Here is an 18752-nt window from a genome sequence, read left to right as displayed (position 1 = left end):
ATATTATAGAAAGCTATATTATCTTCCACTTATATTTTACTGGGTCACAGTTTGATTAACAAAATAAGTGAATTTAAACTAATCACTTCACATGTGATCTCACCAGACTGGGAATACATAAAGAAAACATCTGGGATCTTTTATTTAATTTCATGAAACATAACTTCCTTCTAACTGTCAAAACTATTCAGAATAATCCCTTTAAATAAGTTTTAAAGCAGGGAATGTATTGCTAGTACTTTCTAAATGGTTCATCTCATTGTGATGTTCCTAGATGGATGTATAGCTGTGAAACATGAAAATAAACTTTTGAAGAATTGAAGCAAGGCCATTTTCTCATGGTCACACAGGGATTAAATAACCTTTATCTTAAAGGGACGTTCACCCAGTTTTACATGTATCTTTATTTTCTGTCTTTCTGTATTTTTAGTTGATCCTGTAAACTGTTTCCAAGGCGAAGATGTTTGTTTGGCACATTTTGCTGACTTATCACTTAACACTGGGAATTAATTGATTCCAGTCAAGCAATTGACTGAAGTAGTATGAATCATAATCCACATAATAACTTGCAACAAAACTCAGGAATGGGCACTATGCCTTATTACACCATTAACTTTGTTCCATAGGGGATCGGTAGATCCAATTCAAATAAGGTCTGTTTCATGTTGGCTTACACCTCCTCAGTGTTTTAACTGTGTCAGAATCTACAGGACAAGGTAACTTTTATCAATATTGGCTGAATATAAGAAAATACGTTATTAATAAAAGCAAATATTTTTATAAATGTCACCTTGTTCTGACAAAATGTACACAGTTGTCAAAATGCAGAGCCAGGGAAAACCTAAACGAAACAGAGAACTAATTTGAAGCAGTTCAAAAATATTGGATAAATGAATGGTCAAATGCAAAAAGTACAAGTACCATATTAAGGGGATTATTAACATGTAGACTATTTCAGTCTCTGTTCCCATATATATTCCTTGTTGTTGGAAACAGCATCCTTCAATAATAGATTTGTGGAACAACAATGTTCAAATATTGTAATAATGTAATATCAATTGGTTTTTCGTCTCCCAGCCAGTTTTAAAATAGCCTTTGTCAGACCTCTATTGAATATATAATGTAAGTCATTGGTTGCCCCAGACCTCTGGCCATCTACAGCCCAACTTTCAAAACACCAGTCTTCAAACAACAAGCTTAGTAAGGCTATTCAGGGAGATTCAAGTTGTTGAAGTGTTGGATTATTCTAACTTAGAAGTATTTTTTTTAATTTTATATATTGAAGTTGATCTGTATTAGTCATTGCTTTTCATTGTGATAGGGTGACACATCAACTTACACTAGACTGTATTTAATCCTCTTATGACATTCATGAAGCTCTTGAGTCTTGTCCTGAGTTCTCCTTAATATCTCACTGCAGCACTGCAGCATAAGCCAGCCTTGTAAGCTTGTGGCAGTTATTCACCAGCTGGTGAATACCATGCACAGACTTAACAGTTATGCTTAGCTCACCTGGACAGAAATTCTCAATATCCATTGGGTTTACAATGCAAAGTCTTATCTGACTTTCAGACTGACTTTTTCTGTAGTTAATTAATACTGTAATGTTCTCTGTTGTAAATAACACTTCGCTACAGTGTTGTTGTGTAGTTGTATGTAATGTGAGGCTAAGTTACAAGACCTTTCGCATAAGGCTCTTAATTGTACCCAAGGATACTTCATGCCGGCTGCTTTGCCACTATATATATAACATCACACGTAATGCTATCTGGATTAGGATTTTGTCAGAGACTGCTGAAACATACAGTATGACCACTTTTAATCACCACAACTTAAGAGGGAAGGTTGTGTGCCACTGATCAAGTCAAAGGATGTTGTTTCACATGGAAATGCAAAGATTGAATGTTACTGGAGGTGATATCAGGTAAATTATATTTTGATATTAGATGTGTTCTTAATGCTCCTTTAGTCAGTGAATTCTGTGAAATATTTAGTGTTGTTTTTTCTCTATGTACTACAGATTGTGACATGTCCAACATGGTTTTCTATTGATATTCTAAACAATTATTTAATGTTAAAACAAACAAATGTCTGAACCAAAATTAACCTTTACTTATTCCTCTGTTTTAAAACCTTCCCATTACTTGTAGTAAAGAACCGTCAGAAAGTGGAATATTCCGGCACGTGAGGTTTCCCCGTCAAAGGTGCTTGGTAGTGCTCGTGCTCCTGTCTGTGTGGGTTCTAATGATCTTCCTGGTAACCAACCTCGTTACTCTTCATACAAGCCTGACTCCTTTTTGGCAACTAGGAGGACAGGGTGAAACTCCATATACCAATAATAGCGAGAGGGAGTTTTTTTCACCATATCATGTAGCTTACCCACAGAGCTACCAGTTTATCTTAGATGAGCCTGATGAGTGTCATGACCAGAGCCCCTTCCTGCTTCTCATGGTCCCAGTTGCTCCTGGTAACCTAGTAGCCAGGGAGGACATCCGGAGGACTTGGGGTAACGAGAGCATGGTTTTGGGCCAGGCAGTGCGTCTCTTCTTCCTGCTGGGCCTGCCCAGTGGAGAGGGGGCAGAGAGGTTGCAGGAGGAGGTGCTGCTGGAGAGCCGACAATACCATGACCTGCTTCAGAGTGACTTCAAGGACAGCTATTTTAACCTGACTATCAAGACCATGGTGATGCTAGAGTGGCTGGCCTCTCGCTGCTCCGGTGCCTCTTTTGCCATGAAGATCGACTCTGACATGTTTCTCAACGTGCACAACCTGGTCCACATGTTGATAGACCCAACCACACCGAAGAGCAACTTCATCACCGGGAAATTCAGTCTGAACAATCGAGCGGTGAGAGATCGCACCTCAAAGTGGTACATTCCCGCAAAGGTTTACCCTAACAGCAAATTCCCTCCCTATCTTTTGGGAAATGGCTATGTCTTTTCCATCGACCTTACTCAGAAAATAGTGGAAGCTTCCAAACATGTCCGTGCCATATTTTTAGAGGATGTCTACCTGGGAATGTGTTTAAAACATTTAAGGGTTGTAGCCAGTAACCCGCCCAGCTCAACCCTTTTTAAGCTTTCTATGCCCTACATTCACAATCGCTGTCACTACTCTACTGTCATCACAACTGAAATGGACCACGTCAGTGACCTACTGAGAGTCTGGCAGGACTTACAGAGTCCTGGCACGTCCTGCTAAGACCATTAACACGCGTTAGTGTAAAGCGTTTAATCCTTATATCATAAACACTATCATTTAAAAGGATAAGCAAAATCCACCTACGTTATTAAGCAGAAATTACAATTACAACACAACAAGAGAATGTTCTTACTATAACAGCATTACTACACTTAAGTAGAATAGTAAAATACTGTGTCTGATGAGGGAGGGGCCTGATATAATAATGGCAATGTCAATGACGGTGGGTAATTAGGTATTTGGAGGAAAATAATAGCTTCATGGAATAGCTGTTGATGGTATGTCACTGATGATGCACCACGTGGCCTGGTTGACAAGGTGACATAGTGATAAAGATTTCTCTATCATTTCTGAAGGATGCAGCTCCCTCAGACTAGGCACTGCCGAGTCAACCGGAGCTATCCAAACAAAACTGAGGCAGCAGGTAGCCTAGCGATTAGAGCTTTGAGCCATGAACCAAAGATTTTCAGGTTCTGAATCCTGAGCCCAGACGGTGACCTGTTGATCTGCTCTTGATCAAAGCAATGGACTGTATTGCTCCGGGGTTCTGTCAATACTGGCTGATGCCTGTCTGTCACCCCACTCTCAAGGGAGCTAAAATATTCAAAACACGCACATTACCAATTCACATAAAGGAACGTGAACACTTCCATCTGTGTGTGTGGACAGTGCTTAATGTGAACACTTCCATCTGTGTGTGTGGACAGTGCTTAATGTGAACACTTCCATCTGTGTGTGTGGACAGTGCTTAACGTGTACACTTCCATCTGTGTGTGTGGACAGTGCTTAATGTGAACACTTCCATCTGTGTGTGTGGACAGTGCTTAATGTGAACACTTCCATGCGTGTGTGTGGACAGTGCTTAACGTGAACACTTCCGTGTGTGTGTGTGGACAGTGCTTTATGTGAACACTTCCATGCGTGTGTGTGGACAGTGCTTCATTTCTAAATTTAGAGGTCCCTGATTACAAAGTGAAAGTGGATCTTGTAAATCTTTGGTAGGGACGAGGTGCCGGTTCGAACGAGTTAACAGAACGGTGCTGAAATAACTGAGAAAAAGCCTGAAACCAAAGATTTTCAGGTTCTGAATCCTGAGCCCAGACGGTGACCTGTTGATCTGCTCTTGATCAAAGCAATGGACTGTATTGCTCCGGGGTTCTGTCAATACTGGCTGATGCCTGTCTGTCACCCCACTCTCAAGGGAGCTAAAATATTCAAAACACGCACATTACCAATTCACATAAAGGAACGTGAACACTTCCATCTGTGTGTGTGGACAGTGCTTAACGTGAACACTTCCACCTGTGTGTGTGGACAGTGCTTAATGTGAACACTTCCATCTGTGTGTGTGGACAGTGCTTAATGTGAACACTTCCATCTGTGTGTGTGGACAGTGCTTAATGTGAACACTTCCATCTGTGTGTGTGGACAGTGCTTAATGTGTACACTTCCATCTGTGTGTGTGGACAGTGCTTAATGTGAACACTTCCATCTGTGTGTGTGGACAGTGCTTAATGTGAACACTTCCATCTGTGTGTGTGGACAGTGCTTAATGTGAACACTTCCATCTGTGTGTGTGTGTGGACAGTGCTTTATGTGAACACTTCCATGCGTGTGTGTGGACAGTGCTTAATGTGAACACTTCCATCTGTGTGTGTGGACAGTGCTTTATGTGAACACTTCCATGCGTGTGTGTGAACAGTGCTTAATGTGAACACTTCCATGCGTGTGTGTGGACAGTGCTTAATGTGAACACTTCCATCTGTGTGTGTGGACAGTGCTTTATGTGAACACTTCCATGCGTGTGTGTGGACAGTGCTTAATGTGAACACTTCCATCTGTGTGTGTGGACAGTGCTTTATGTGAACACTTCCATGCGTGTGTGTGGACAGTGCTTAATGTGAACACTTCCATGCGTGTGTGTGGACAGTGCTTAACGTGAACACTTCCGTGTGTGTGTGTGTGGACAGTGCTTTATGTGAACACTTCCATGCGTGTGTGTGGACAGTGCTTCATTTCTAAATTTAGAGGTCCCTGATTACAAAGTGAAAGTGGATCTTGTAAATCTTTGGTAGGGACGAGGTGCCGGTTCGAACGAGTTAACAGAACGGTGCTGAAATAACTGAGAAAAAGCCTCATGCATGTGCTGGTAAATATAATGAACACAATAAATACATAACTGACATTACTACCAAAACTGGTCTGTGCCCACATTACTAACTTACTAACACCGACAACCAAACTCATCTCTTATAAGCCTATAATTCAAGCATTGCACCCAATCCACAGACTAACACAGCCAAACTAACTACACCATAACATCAAAATTATCGGATCATCATCAACACCACAGATAACGGAACATTTGTATTCTTACCTTTCTGTTTAATGGGCAAACACTCACATAACAGTCATGGAGCTCTCCCATCTGGGCTGTTTAGGTGCTGACTGACCCGCTGGTTTGAAAAATGAAATTAAATCTTATTGTCTCTCATACATTACAGCTAACGTTAGCTGACAATCAATACTCCACCACAGCTGGTAAACACATGCTGGCCCTGTTGCCCGTGTACGCGATGACGTGACTGCAATTGGCAGTTTTGTTTTATCATTATGTTTACTTAAGTCATATTATTATATAACTCTAATGTTTTGTACTTATTCAGACATATAACCTTATCTGTCAAATTAGGTGCAGGTCCCAATAGGTACTGGATACGAGTCACTAAGTCCCGGATCTGGATCTGGAGGTCCAGATTAAGCACTGTGTGGAACACAACAAATATGACCTGTAAATAGAAGTCCATGATTATCTTTATTTAGGATTTTCATGCTCAACTGATGCCCACGTGAGACTCTGTTTTACACATGCCTGTGTTTGTGTTATTTAAAAATATTGAAAAACCTATTAAAAGCCTCTGTTTTTAAAGGACTAGAATGCATTTTTTTTTGGGGGGGGGGTAGTACAAACAGTTTTATTCCAATAAAAGCCACATTGCTTAATTTGTGCCACCAGCAAGGAGCACAGAGTTCGAACCCTGTAGGACATTTTTGCTCCGAAACATGCAACCTTATGTCAACAGTCACTCCTAGGGTTAAATGGGGGATGTTTGTAAATTCTCTGGTTTCACAGGAATCAGGGTTAGGGGATTCCAAATTTCAATATATTTCTGATTCTGGAAATCCCGGAAACCATTATTTCAGTATAATTTCTTGAAAGTAAAAATGTTGTAAGCCACCTTGTTCCAATGAGGGTTATCTTTACGATACAGCACATTTCAGTGTCAGTGGTTGAAGACCGGACCTACCTGACCTCCTGTGGCTGTTATTGGTATAATACAGCATCTGAAGATGCTTGTTTTGCTTTTATATTTCTGCATGGAATGTGAGTTTTAACCAAAATATGGATAACAATTAACCATTGGAATCACCAAGACAATATTCATATGCAAAACATATTTCTTCAGTTTACCTTTCTTTTGTAACATTCACTTATATTCAAATATGTCATTGTTTGACGATTTTGCGACAGTTACAATATCTTAGTTGGCCCATGGCATTTTTCAGTTTGGGACATTCAAGCAAACTAATATATCAGCAATTCATCAATAAATGCTAAACTCAGAAACTGTCTTTTTGTTGAGTTCAAAGGTTCAACTGGTGGAGTGAAATGTAGGTACAGGATGTTTCACAAGTCTGCTATGCTGCAATACACTCTTCTTCCTGTGGTACTTAATTCGTTATTATGGTATCTTAAGTAATCAAAATGCATTGTTTGTAATGCATAAGCTACTCTGTTTTTTCTACCATTTACATGAAATAAGGCTTTGTTACCTGTTGTTATTACCGGACCTAAAAATACTGTCAGGTAAACGCTTGTTCTCATCATGGCTGGGTCTTGGAAACTGAGACAGTCAGTTTACATTCCAGCAAATACTCCTCTGTACACCAAGCACCTCCTTCCGGGTAAGTACTCCCACACACACATAGACACACACATGCACAAACACTCAGACCCAGACACATATATATATACACACACAGACAGACACGCACATTGATTTAACCTCTATTGCACAAGACCCCTGATTGCCCTCAGACCAACAGTCTTTGAACTATACGCTTCGTATGGCAATTCAGGGACATCAACTGTATGAGGAGCTGGGTTTCTCTAACACTCTGGGTGCTAGTGTGAGCATTATTTGACTTTTCAGCCGTTTTTCTAGACAAGAAGGTGATACATAATGGGCCAAACATATTGTCTAACAAGAGATTGCATTCAAGCCTCTCTTGACAATAATGAACCATTTCCTCGTCCTGTATCTTTTTGCTTTGCAATACAATCCAACATGGATTTGAGTATAATAAATATCCTTATTTATATATAACCTTATTAAATGCTGGTCAACTAAACAGTTTACCTTTATATTTTTAATTTACTGTTTACTGTTTTGTAGTTAGCCAGTTAGTAGTCATGAAAAGATTTGTGTGTATATAGCATTTTGGAAATACATTTGGATTGTAATAATAATTTCCTCCAATTCTACAACTTTTGACATCATATGGTGTTTGTAGGGCATTTGATCTACAGGACGAATGTTCCTTACGTGGCTGTTTAGATATATAGCCATGGCTAGTGTGTTTTTACACATCACCCTTTTTCATCTTCACTAATTTTCACTAGATGGCAGCAGTGAATCTAGGTTAAATGTCTTGTGAACTGTTGTTGTCTTGGTAGTTTTTAAAAAACAATCCATGATATATCTCCAAATTCATTGATACCTTTGATATAAATAAGCAACAAATATTATGTAAAGTGCATAATAGAAAAGCTGTGCTATATTGTATGCTCAGTAAATGTGTAAATAATATAATTTAATGTTTATCCATTCGCACAGTGATCAAGTAATCATTTATTTTCTCAAAATATAGGGGTCCAAATTATTGGCACATCTGTTTTCAGTACTCTGGCACACTCCCAGCACTTAGACTTTATAAAAATGTTTTATGAGATTGGATGACACATTCAAAGAATTTTAGACCATTCCTCCATACAGAATCTATTCAGTTCCTTGAAATTCTTTTTCTTTGCTTATGTATGACCTCTTCAATTCTAACCACAGATTTTCAATAGGGTTCAGGTAGAGGTCTTCACAGATCTGGGTAGATTTGATTCCCCAGACCTGAACCAGGCAGGATCAAGTTGTGTATAAAGTCTGTATATGATGAGAAAGTCCAGCCAACATATGGAATACATATACAGTAAGCATATTTTGTTGTCAATTAGTAAAGGGACAATTTGGAATTTGGGAATTTCCCATAATTTTGTAACCAAGATCCCTAGTATCTGCTTTTTGAAGCTACTTGATGGTAGCATAATGGTGAGCTAAGCATAACTGTTAAGGTAATCTCTGGCTTCTCTCGAAAGCATGGAAATAGACTTTATTACAACCCCAAAGATGGGTGGTTGTTTGTTTATAGTTTTACAAAGCCAGACATAATAAACCTTATTTAGCATTTTTTTATATTATTAAAAATAGTAAAAAACAAGATTCTATCACACTTGCTCAATCTTACACCCTTTGTGCATTAACCCAAATGCTGAAGGAAGCAAACAAGATAGCAACTTTACAATCTGATTGTGATACATTGAAAATACAGTTACTGAAAAGGTTAGAAATAATTATTTTTAATTGAAATAATAATTGTGTCCTTCAAACTTTGCTGTTGTCAAAGAATCCTCCATTTGCTACAGTCTTGTAGAGCTTTGGCATTCTTGTTGTCCATTTGTTGAGGTAATCTGAAGAGATTTCACCCCATGCTTCCGGAAGCACCTCCCAAGTTGGATTGGCTTGATGGGCACTTCTTACGTACCATATGGTCAAGCTGCTCCCACAAGAGCTTAATAGGGTTGAGATCCGATAACTGTGCTGGCCGCTCCGTTACAGACAAAATACCAGCTGACTGCTTCTTCCCTAAATAGTTTGGCATAGTTTGGAGCTGTGCTTTGGGTCATTGTTCTGTTGTTGGAGGAAATTGGCTCCAATCAATCAGCATCCACATAATATAGCATGGCATTGCAAAATGGAGTGATAGCCTTCCTTCTTCAAGATCCCTGTCACCTGGTACAAATCTCCCACTTCACCACCACCAAAGCACCCCCAGACCATAACATTGCCACCACCATGCTTGGCAGATGGTGTCAAGCATTCCTCCAACATCTTTTCATTTGGTCTGTGTCTCACAAATGTTCTTCTTTGTGATCAAAACACCACAAACTTAGATTTGTCTGTCCATAACACTTTTTTCCGATCTTCCTCTGTCCAGTGTCTGTGTTCTTTTGCCCATCGTAATCTTTTCATCTATTTGGCCAGTCTGAGATATAGCTTTTTCTTTGCAACTCTGCCTAGAATGCTAGAATCTTGGAGTCACCTATTCACTGCTGACATTGAGACTGGTGTTTTGCAGGTTTTATTTAATGAAGCTGCCAGTTGAGGACCTGTGAGGAGTCTGTTTCTTAATCTAGTCACTCTAATGTATTTGTCCTCTTGTTCAGTTGTACACCGGGGCCTCACACTCCTCTTTCTGTTCTAGGTAGAGACTGTTTGCACTGTTCTGTGAATGAAGTAATACGCACAATTGTATGAGATTTTCAGTTTCTGGGCAATTTATCGCCAGGAATAGCTTTCATTCATTTCTCAGAACAGGAATAGACTGATGTGGTTCAGAAAAAATAAATAATAATCTAACCATCTGGAGCCTGTAATTGAACCCCCAATTACTGATGCTCTAGATACTCAACTAGTCTGAAGAAGGCCAGTTGTATTGCTTCTTCAGCTGTGCTAACATAATTGCCAAAGGGTTTTCTAATTAGCCTTTTACAATGATAAACATGGGTTAGAAAACACAACGTGACAATTTCATTTTATTTTAGTGGACAATTTTTTACATTTTCTTTCAAAACAAGGACCCCAAACCTTTGAACGGTAGTGTATATACAGTGGGGAGAACAAATATTTGATACACTGGCAATTTTGCAGGTTTTCCAACTTACAAAGCATGTAGAAGTCTGTAATTTTTATCATAGGTACTCTTCAACTGTGAGTGACGGAATCTAAAACAAAAATCCAGAAAATCACATTGTATGATTTTTAAGTAATGAATTTGCATTTTATTGCATAACATAAGTATTTGATACATCAGAAAAGCAGAACTTAATATTTGGTACAGAAACCTTTGTTTGCAATTACAGAGATCATACACTCACCTAAAGGATTATTAGGAACACCTGTTAAATTTCTCATTAATGCAATTATCTAATCAACCAATCACATGGCAGTTGCTTCAATGCATTTAGGGGTGTGGTCCTGATCAAGACAATCTCCTGAACTTCAAACCGAATGTCAGAATGGGAAAGAAAGGTGATTTAAGCAATTTTGAGCGTGGCATGGTTGTTGGTGCCAGACGGGCTGGTCTGAGTATTTCACAATCTGCTGAGTTACTGGGATTTTCACGCACAACCATTTCTAGGGTTTACAAAGAATGGTGTGAAAAGGGAAAAACATCCAGTATGCAGCAGTCCTGTGGGCGAAAATGCCTTGTTGATGCTAGAGGTCAGAGGAGAATGGGCCGACTGATTCAAGCTGATAGAAGAGCAACTTTGACTGAAATATCCACTCGTTACAACCGAGGTATGCAGCAAAGCATTTGTGAAGCAAACAACACGCACAACCTTGTGGCTACAACAGCAGAAGACCCCACCGGGTACCACTCAACTCCAATACAAATAGGAAAAAGAGGCTACAATTTGCACGAGCTCACCAAAATTGGACAGTTGAAGACTGGAAGAATGTTGCCTGGTCTGATGAGTCTCGATTTCTGTTGAGACATTCAGATGGTAGAGTCAGAATTTGGCGTAAACAGAATGAGAACATGGATCCATCATGCCTTGTTACCACTGTGCAGGCTGGTGGTGGTGTAATGGTGTGGGGGATGTTTTCTTGGCACACTTTAGGCCCCTTAGTGCCAATTGGGCATCGTTTAAATGCCACGGCCTACCTGAGCTTTGTTTCTGACCATGTCCATCCCTTTATGACCACCATGTACCCATATTCTGATGGCTACTTCCAGCAGGATAATGCACCATGTCACAAAGCTTGAATAATTTCAAATTGGTTTCCTGAACATGACAATGAGTTCACTGTACTGAAATGGCCCCCACAGTCACCAGATCTCAACCCAATAGAGCATCTTTGGGATGTGGTGGAACGGGAGCTTCGTGCCCTGGATGTGCATCCCACAAATCTCCATCAACTGCAAGATGCTATCCTATCAATATGGGCCAACATTTCTAAAGAATGCTTACAGCACCTTGTTGAATCAATGCCACGTAGAATTAAGGCAGTTCTGAAGGCGAAAGGGGGTCAAACACAGTATTAGTATGGTGTTCCTAATAATCCTTTAGGTGAGTGTACATTTCCTGGAATTCTTGACCAGGTTTGCACACACTGCACTCCATACAGACCTTCTCCAGATCCTTCAGGTTTCGGGGCTGTCGCTGGGCAATACAGACTTTCAGCTCCCTCCCAAGATTTTCTATTGGGTTCAGGTCTGGAGACTGGCTAGGCCACTCCAGGACCTTGAGATGCTTCTTACGGAGCCACTCCTCAGTTGCCCTGGCTGTGTGTTTCGGGTCATTGTCATGCTGGAAGACCCAGCCACGACCCATCTTCAATGCTCTTACTGAGGGAAGGAGGTTGTTGGCCAAGATCTCGCGATACATGGCCCCATCCATCCTCCCCTCAATACGGTGCAGTCTTCCTGTCCCCTTTGCAGAATAGCATCCCCAAAGAATGATGTTTCCACCTCCATGCTTCACGGTTGGGATGGTGTTCTTGGGGTTGTACTCATCCTTCTTCTTCCTCCAAACACAGCGAGTGGAGTTTAGACCAAAAAGCTCTATTTTTGTCTCATCAGACCACATGAACTTCTCCCATTCCTCCTCCAGATCATCCAGATGGTCATTGGCAAACTTCAGACGGGCCTGGACATGCGCTGGCTTGAGTAGGGGGACCTTGCGTGCGCTGCAGGATTATAATCCATGACGGCGTAGTCTGTTACTGATGGTTTTCTTTGAGACTGTTGTCCCAGCTCTCTTCAGGTCATTGACCAGGTCCTGCCGTGTAGTTCTGGGCTGATCCCTCACCTTCCTCATGATCATTGATGCCCCACGAGGTGAGATCTTGCATGGAGCCCCAGACCCAGGGAGATTGACCGTCATCTTGAACTTTTTCCATTTTCTAATAATTGCGCCAACAGTTGTTGCCTTCTCACCAAGCTGCTTGCCTATTGTCCTGTAGCCCATCCCAGTCTTGTGCAGGTCTACAATTTTATCCCTGATGTCCTTACACAGCTCTCTGGTCTTGGCCATTGTGGAGAGGTTGGAGTCTGTTTGATTGAGTGTGTGGACAGGTGTCTTTTATACAGGTAACGAGTTCAAACAGGTGCAGTTAATGCAGGTAAAGAGTGGAGAACAGGAGGTCTTCTTAAAGAAAAACTAACAGGTCTGTGAGAGCCGGAATTCTTACTGGTTGATAGGTGATCAAAAACGTATGCCATGCAATAAAATGTAAATTAATTATTTAAAAATCATATAATGTGATTTTCTGGATTTTTGTTTTAGATTCCATCTCTCACAGTTGAAGTGTACCTATGATAAAAAATTACAGAACTATACATGCTTTGTAAGTAGGAAAACCTTCAAAATCGGCAGTGTATCAAATACTTGTTCTCCCCCCTGTATTACAGATATTATTGTCTTTAGCTCCGCAAAGACGTTAACATGTTGCACTCAAGGACTATGATGAGGTTTGAAATTGCAAATAATTATGAATGTTTTTTGTATGTTGAGCCATATATTAGGGCTTACTATTCAATTCATAGTAAATAATAATAATACGCCCATCATGTAGACGTTTGCTCAACGTCAGACGCAGACAGCGTTAGAGGGGCGTGCCAGCTCTGCATATCAGCTGTGCTGTTTAGAGTAATATACTCGCGCTCCATTGAAAACGTCCTGCCAGTTCAACAGCGTGGGACGGACTAGGAAAAAACATAGAGCTTAAACGAAAACAATAATAGGCTTCATTGACCTCTAAAGCGGAAACAGTTAATAGCCTATAATAGTTATCGCGGTTAAACTGCAGCCACTGGCATCCCGTAGGTGTTAGGACATCACAAAGAAGACGAGGGAGGGCACGGAGAAGACCGCACATCTGGGCAGACATTGAAAAGTAACTAAAGCTTACTTGGCCACAGGTAGCCCTTGCGCGTCAAAGAATATATCAGTACAGGTCATGCGGATATCTCCGGCTGGAGATCGTGCTGTGTTTCAGTGCTAATTCTTCGTGGGAAGATCACTTCTCTTCAGTGGACCAAGAGCAGCGGAAAGCCATGTCCCGAAGAAAGCAGAGCAAACCCCGGCAGATCAAACGTAAGGATTTATAAGTTCAAATGTATTTTCAAATGCGGTTAATTGCGCACTTGTTACAGATATGCTGTAACTAGCCTATTAGGCAGTCACCAAAAATTATATATATATACGTAAAATACTGGCGAAACTATTTGTATTTATTTTTTATGATGATTATGATTATAGCTTATACCTACCGACCCAAACCAGTTTGAAATAGTAGTTATTATAATATCGAATACAAGTGGTACTATACTTTGTAAATACTCTGGCATTTTCAAATGCATTTCACAATAATGTATCATTTTAGATTACTGTAAGCAAAGGCGCTCCCTGCTCCTCTCCTCTCCTCAAAGTCTTCAAATCATTTGTTTTTAAGGAACGTTGTGAAACATAGAGATGAAGTGTATCTTTATTGTACATGTCATAGCCTACAGTTAGAGACATGGTTGATGCTGTAATTTGTTTTCCTAATTGGAGCCCATTTACTTGAGAGTCTCCAACTTTATTGTGAGTTGCAATATAGGCCTGAAGGCCTAATAAAGAGTTGAATTTGCTTGCTATTTTAAAAAACGTTTTGTCCATTGGCAACTGAACTATAACAGTGGTTTCCTGTTTAATTCTGTTGTGGAAACGTCACTGTTCTCTGAAAAGGCGATGTGAACGCAGATAAACAGCGATCTGATCTCAGCCGAGATACGGATTAAAATTGGATCTTTTGTATTTGTTTTCTGTCTGGTGAGGCTGCACTGTGGCTGGCGTTGCATTTCCCCAGGCTTTTCAGTTCTCTTTCCAAAGATGGGGCGTCTGATAGCGCGCATGGCCGATCTTTCCTGCTGATAGTGGCTTACAATTGGATCTTTTTCATCTATCCTTTTAACTTTATAAAGCATAGGCGTCCATTTAAAAGGTTTTTCGTTTGGCCTGGTGCTTGGTCTCAGTACTTGACAAGTTCTTCCTGTTTACAAAATGTGTGAAGGTTTGCGTGATCATGCAGTTGATAAAGATATTAATAATACGTTAACACTCTCACACAGGCACACATACACTCACTCAATGCCTACTGCTGAAAAGCCGTTTGCTCTGGTGCCAGGCGCTGTTTCAGTTCTTCATCCAGAAGAGATGCCACGGTCAGATAAGCATAGTAGCAATATCTTGGAGGCTGAGTTTGAAAGGGTTGCTGAAAAATAAAGCAGAAAGCTTCTCTTGAAAAGGAAGAAATCACATGCTATAGTAACATCAGCATACATTACTGCACTGTGCTTAAAGTGTGTAACAATATTTGTAGTAAAATAAGTGTCCCATCATGCCAATTGCCAAATGGACTGTCCAATTAATTAGAGAGATATCGAATACCTTGTGACTAAAAGAATTGTTGGCCTGAATTATTTTAAATGATACTAACTCTTCACATTTTGTGTTGTTAATGATGGAGATGATTGTTCTGTAGGCTAACTGCAATAATAATAAAAAAAAGTTATTTCCGTTCAATATTATTTTCCCATAGTGGTCTACCAATTGAGCACCTATCAGTGTGGTGGACTGTGAGTATACTGTAGACACTGGACAGGATTAACTCAATGGCCTTGTCTTTATCATTGTTTTACACCATCATGCTTTCCGGGCTTCTGACGTGGAACACAGAGAAACATTTAAGACCACTTTCCTTATGCCTTGGTGGATATTTTAATGGAAGAATGGTTATCAAGACTTTGGGTTAGATTACATCCACCATATTGTTTAATAAGCATCGCTGGCTTGCTTCTCTGTACCATCCCCTATTATAGCTCTTATTTTAATTCCATATTGTGTGATGGTCACACATGCTGGGCGGTGGTTGTATTTAGTAGACTGGGACAAAAACAGATGGGTCCGGCATTATGGAAGCCTCAATTGAGGGTAGATATTTGTCTGCGTCTTTTGTGCGTCATTCTGCCCAACGGTAAAGATCTGTCAAACTGATTATACATTGCTCCTTGATGGAAAGATATGCAGGCGGGCCGCTGGGTCCAGATCCCAGGGCTTATATTTTGCCGGTTGAGATGGGAGGCAGGATAAGCGGGACGGCGATCAAACCTTGGATAGTGTGAATGTGAGACAGATAGAGGCGATTGGGACGGAGCTTGCATTATAATTCCATCTGGTTGCTGCATTCTCGTCTTTGTCGTGTTTGTGTTGTTGTTTGGGAATGGCTCGGTGTGTATCTCTTGATAATTTAAAAAAAAAAGAGAGCGAAGCAGATAAGACCAGAAATAGGGATGGCAGGACTGATAAGGCATAGTGGGAAAAAAGCCAGGAATACAGAAATGGTAGATGGATGTATTGTAGGTTTAAAAGCAGGCAGCTCCCCCTCGCTGAGATGTGTGGCGCTGATAAGGCCGTCTGCTGATCGCTGATAGATAAGCTCAGGCAGATCCACAGATACAGAAGCTCTCTGCAGCTCTGCCCTCATGACGTCACTGACAAAGCTCGGAGGTCACAATGAATAATGCACGGCCTCCTATAGAAATCATGACGTCACGTCCGTAGGTTCTGCCGCCTCTGAATTACCACTGACCTCATCTTTTTAGACAATGGCATTTGTTCTGGAAGTTTATTTGGGCATGAAAGGGATTTTTGGATATCTTTTCTAATAGGTTTTCTGGGGTTTGGTTAACCCTGTTTCATTTTGAATGGTGTTCCTCCATACGTCTTTGCCGCTATTGGTCAAATGACTGTTTACAATTTCACTTCCTGTACCAGTCTATTAGGCCTATCTAATTATTTATTTTTTTACATTGGTCATGTACTTTACACACAGTCTCAGACAGACACACTCGCACTCAGAAAACCCATACGCCCATACATGCGCACACACAGCGTCTTGGTGGCTTTCTCTTGTGTGTTTTTCCTTCTTTGTTCTGCTTTTAGCTCGATGTGAACTTTTGATAAGCCCTGGGGCCCGATCTCCGGTGCAGATAGAGATCGCCAAGTGTGATTAGAGTTGTTATCAGCGCGGAGCAGGCAGGAGCTGAGACTCCACTGCAATAACAAAGCGACACGTAGGAGCAGCAAGGCCTGGACCCTGGCAATCAGTTCCACCGTTAATGTGATTAATGCTGTTGTATAATTAGATGATAGGTGTGAATGCATTTCTCTCCCTCTCTCTTCTTCAACCTTGCCTTTTTCCCCGCCCCCTGTTTTTCCCCCTAACAAGCATTGTAGTTGATTAATTTAATTAAAACTAATACCACATATTACTCAGTGTAGATTCCATGTAAGATAGCATTGAGATGCGGGGGAATTTTTATGTTCGTTGATGAGTATCTTGCAAGTGCTTTTTTTGGTGAAAAATGAAGAGCTTATGCAGCTAAAAGGAAAAAAATGAGCAAAAAGTTCAGCATCAGCATTTAACTCTGAAATCGGTTGATGTTGCTATGAGATATTAGATGATGACGATTATGGGATTGGGTGATTTTTAAAGTCATCAGTTTGAGAACTTAAAAAAAAACATTGTGTATAAGCTAATATTTTGAGGCAACTGCAAATTTTCTGGTAGGTTTTTGTGTATATCTGTTTGTTGTGCCATTAATCTCATGGGTGTGAACAATGTTGGTGGAAATGGTGAGGGTCTGTGGGGGAAGTTAGTAGGGTTACAGAGGAAACGCTACTTGTTTGGTGTGTGGATGAGTTATTACACCTTCCTGCTGCTATTTGCTAGGGGACCGGGTAGTGTGAATTATGATGCACTGTTTCTTGGCCCATCTTGAGCTATTGTAAACACTCACCTCTGACCTGTGAGGTGTGGGGACTTGTTAAAGTATGAATACTCAACACACCGATTTACAGTAGCCTAATCCTCATCAAACTATTAATTTATACAGTAGTTGCTGCTGTGTTTTGTCATCAGTGTGGTTTGCACATACCGTTCTGTAGTGAAAGTGGACTTTTACCGTAACAACATACAGCAAGGAACCCTTTCCTCACGTACATACTGTACCAGCTGTGTTGCACCCTCCACTCTAAACACAGCTGTGTGATGTATGTTGGGAAGGGTGGATACAGTGAAATATCACTGATTTATTTTTGCGTATTTTAGATAGAAACCTTGACTCCAAGTATCGATTTGTGGAGGGAGTAAGCTACATCTACATTTCAGGTATTTGCCTGACATTTTATCAGAGATATTTCAAAATTGCTTGTTCTTAAATCGTCTGTGCCAACATTTTTTGCAGTTATTTTTTCAAAATGGTTTCATTATGGCTCTTTTTAATTCCTCTCCAGTTCCTCTATGGTAACCTTTCTCCTTGGAAAATGTAATCGCAATGAAATAGCTCTATTAAATTGCAATATTTAATTGTGATACGCAGAAATTGCGGTAGATATAGGCACTTATGAATCACAACAATATTGTGTTACAGTCCCTGGCTATTCCTGGCACTAGTTGTAAAGACTGTGCAACCATGGGTGACTTTGACATAAAGATATTGAGGTCTTATGGACACTGTCCAACTGTTCTTGACATCGGCCTATGGTCCAGTTTAAGAGTGATATATCTGGAGAGAAGGGGGTCTGTGCGGTACTGAGGTTACAGATGTTATTACGCGTCAGGTATTTTAGAGGGGTCTCCATGCCCTGTGTATCAACAGGCCACATGGCCAAGCCCAGGCTAAGTTGGCCGGCCGTCCGCTGGCTGGGGGACAGAGTCTGACGCTGTTATGACAAGGCCCCCCCCAGCGCCGGTGATAAGAGAGGCCATTTACTCCTACTGTGTTCAGCACTCTTCTGTTCCGGGGTGTAAAAAGGCCTGGGCAAACAATCAAGGTGACCTGGTTTTACAGCTGTCAGGCAGGCAGGCAGGCGGGTGTAGGGAGCGGAGCGACGCGGGAGTAAGACTCTGCCCCCAACCGTTACTGACAGGATGTACATGGGAGTGTGTGTTGTTGAACTGTTAATTTACAGTATTTATGGCACACCGACTTAGGACCACCACTCTGTAAGATTCTGTACGCGTGTATGTGACATCCCCCCCCCCCCACACACACACACACACACACACACAGACAGCTTTATTATACTCATATTTCCTCAGCAAATGTTT

General features: G+C 40.8%; 2 protein-coding genes across 3 annotated transcripts in view; both read left to right on the top strand.

Moving 5' to 3' along the window:
• Positions 1 to 1789: 1789 nt before the first annotated feature.
• Positions 1790 to 3929, top strand: LOC105018584 (beta-1,3-galactosyltransferase 2-like). Its single transcript, XM_010884137.4, has 2 exons — positions 1790 to 1924; positions 2151 to 3929. Exons 1-2 carry the CDS (start codon positions 1872 to 1874, stop codon positions 3199 to 3201), a joined length of 1104 nt encoding a protein of 367 aa, XP_010882439.2. The 5' UTR covers positions 1790 to 1871; the 3' UTR covers positions 3202 to 3929.
• A 9325-nt stretch (positions 3930 to 13254) lies between these two features.
• The window catches only part of zfpm1 (zinc finger protein, FOG family member 1), a 64276-nt gene continuing 58778 nt past the window's right edge, over positions 13255 to 18752 (top strand). For both annotated transcript variants that reach the window (XM_010884138.5, XM_020040336.3), the window contains exon 1: positions 13255 to 13693. In XM_010884138.5, coding sequence (XP_010882440.2) covers positions 13654 to 13693 — 40 coding nt within the window. In that variant the 5' untranslated portion in view covers positions 13255 to 13653. The remainder of the gene's footprint in view (positions 13694 to 18752) is intronic.

The sequence above is a fragment of the Esox lucius genome, chromosome 19 (genome assembly GCF_011004845.1).
Source record: "Esox lucius isolate fEsoLuc1 chromosome 19, fEsoLuc1.pri, whole genome shotgun sequence".
Classification (NCBI taxonomy): domain Eukaryota; kingdom Metazoa; phylum Chordata; class Actinopteri; order Esociformes; family Esocidae; genus Esox; species Esox lucius.
The sequence above is the reverse complement of the archived record's forward strand: the minus strand, read 5'-3'. Positions and strand labels throughout refer to the sequence as shown.

Coding starts and splice junctions, on each gene's coding strand:
- LOC105018584 (XM_010884137.4), top strand. CDS start 1,872: ATGTTGTTTCACATGGAAATGCAAAGATTGAATGTTACTGGAGGTGAT. Junction 1,925..2,150: donor GTTACTGGAGGTGATATCAG/GTAAATTATATT, acceptor CATTACTTGTAG/TAAAGAACCGTCAGAAAGTG.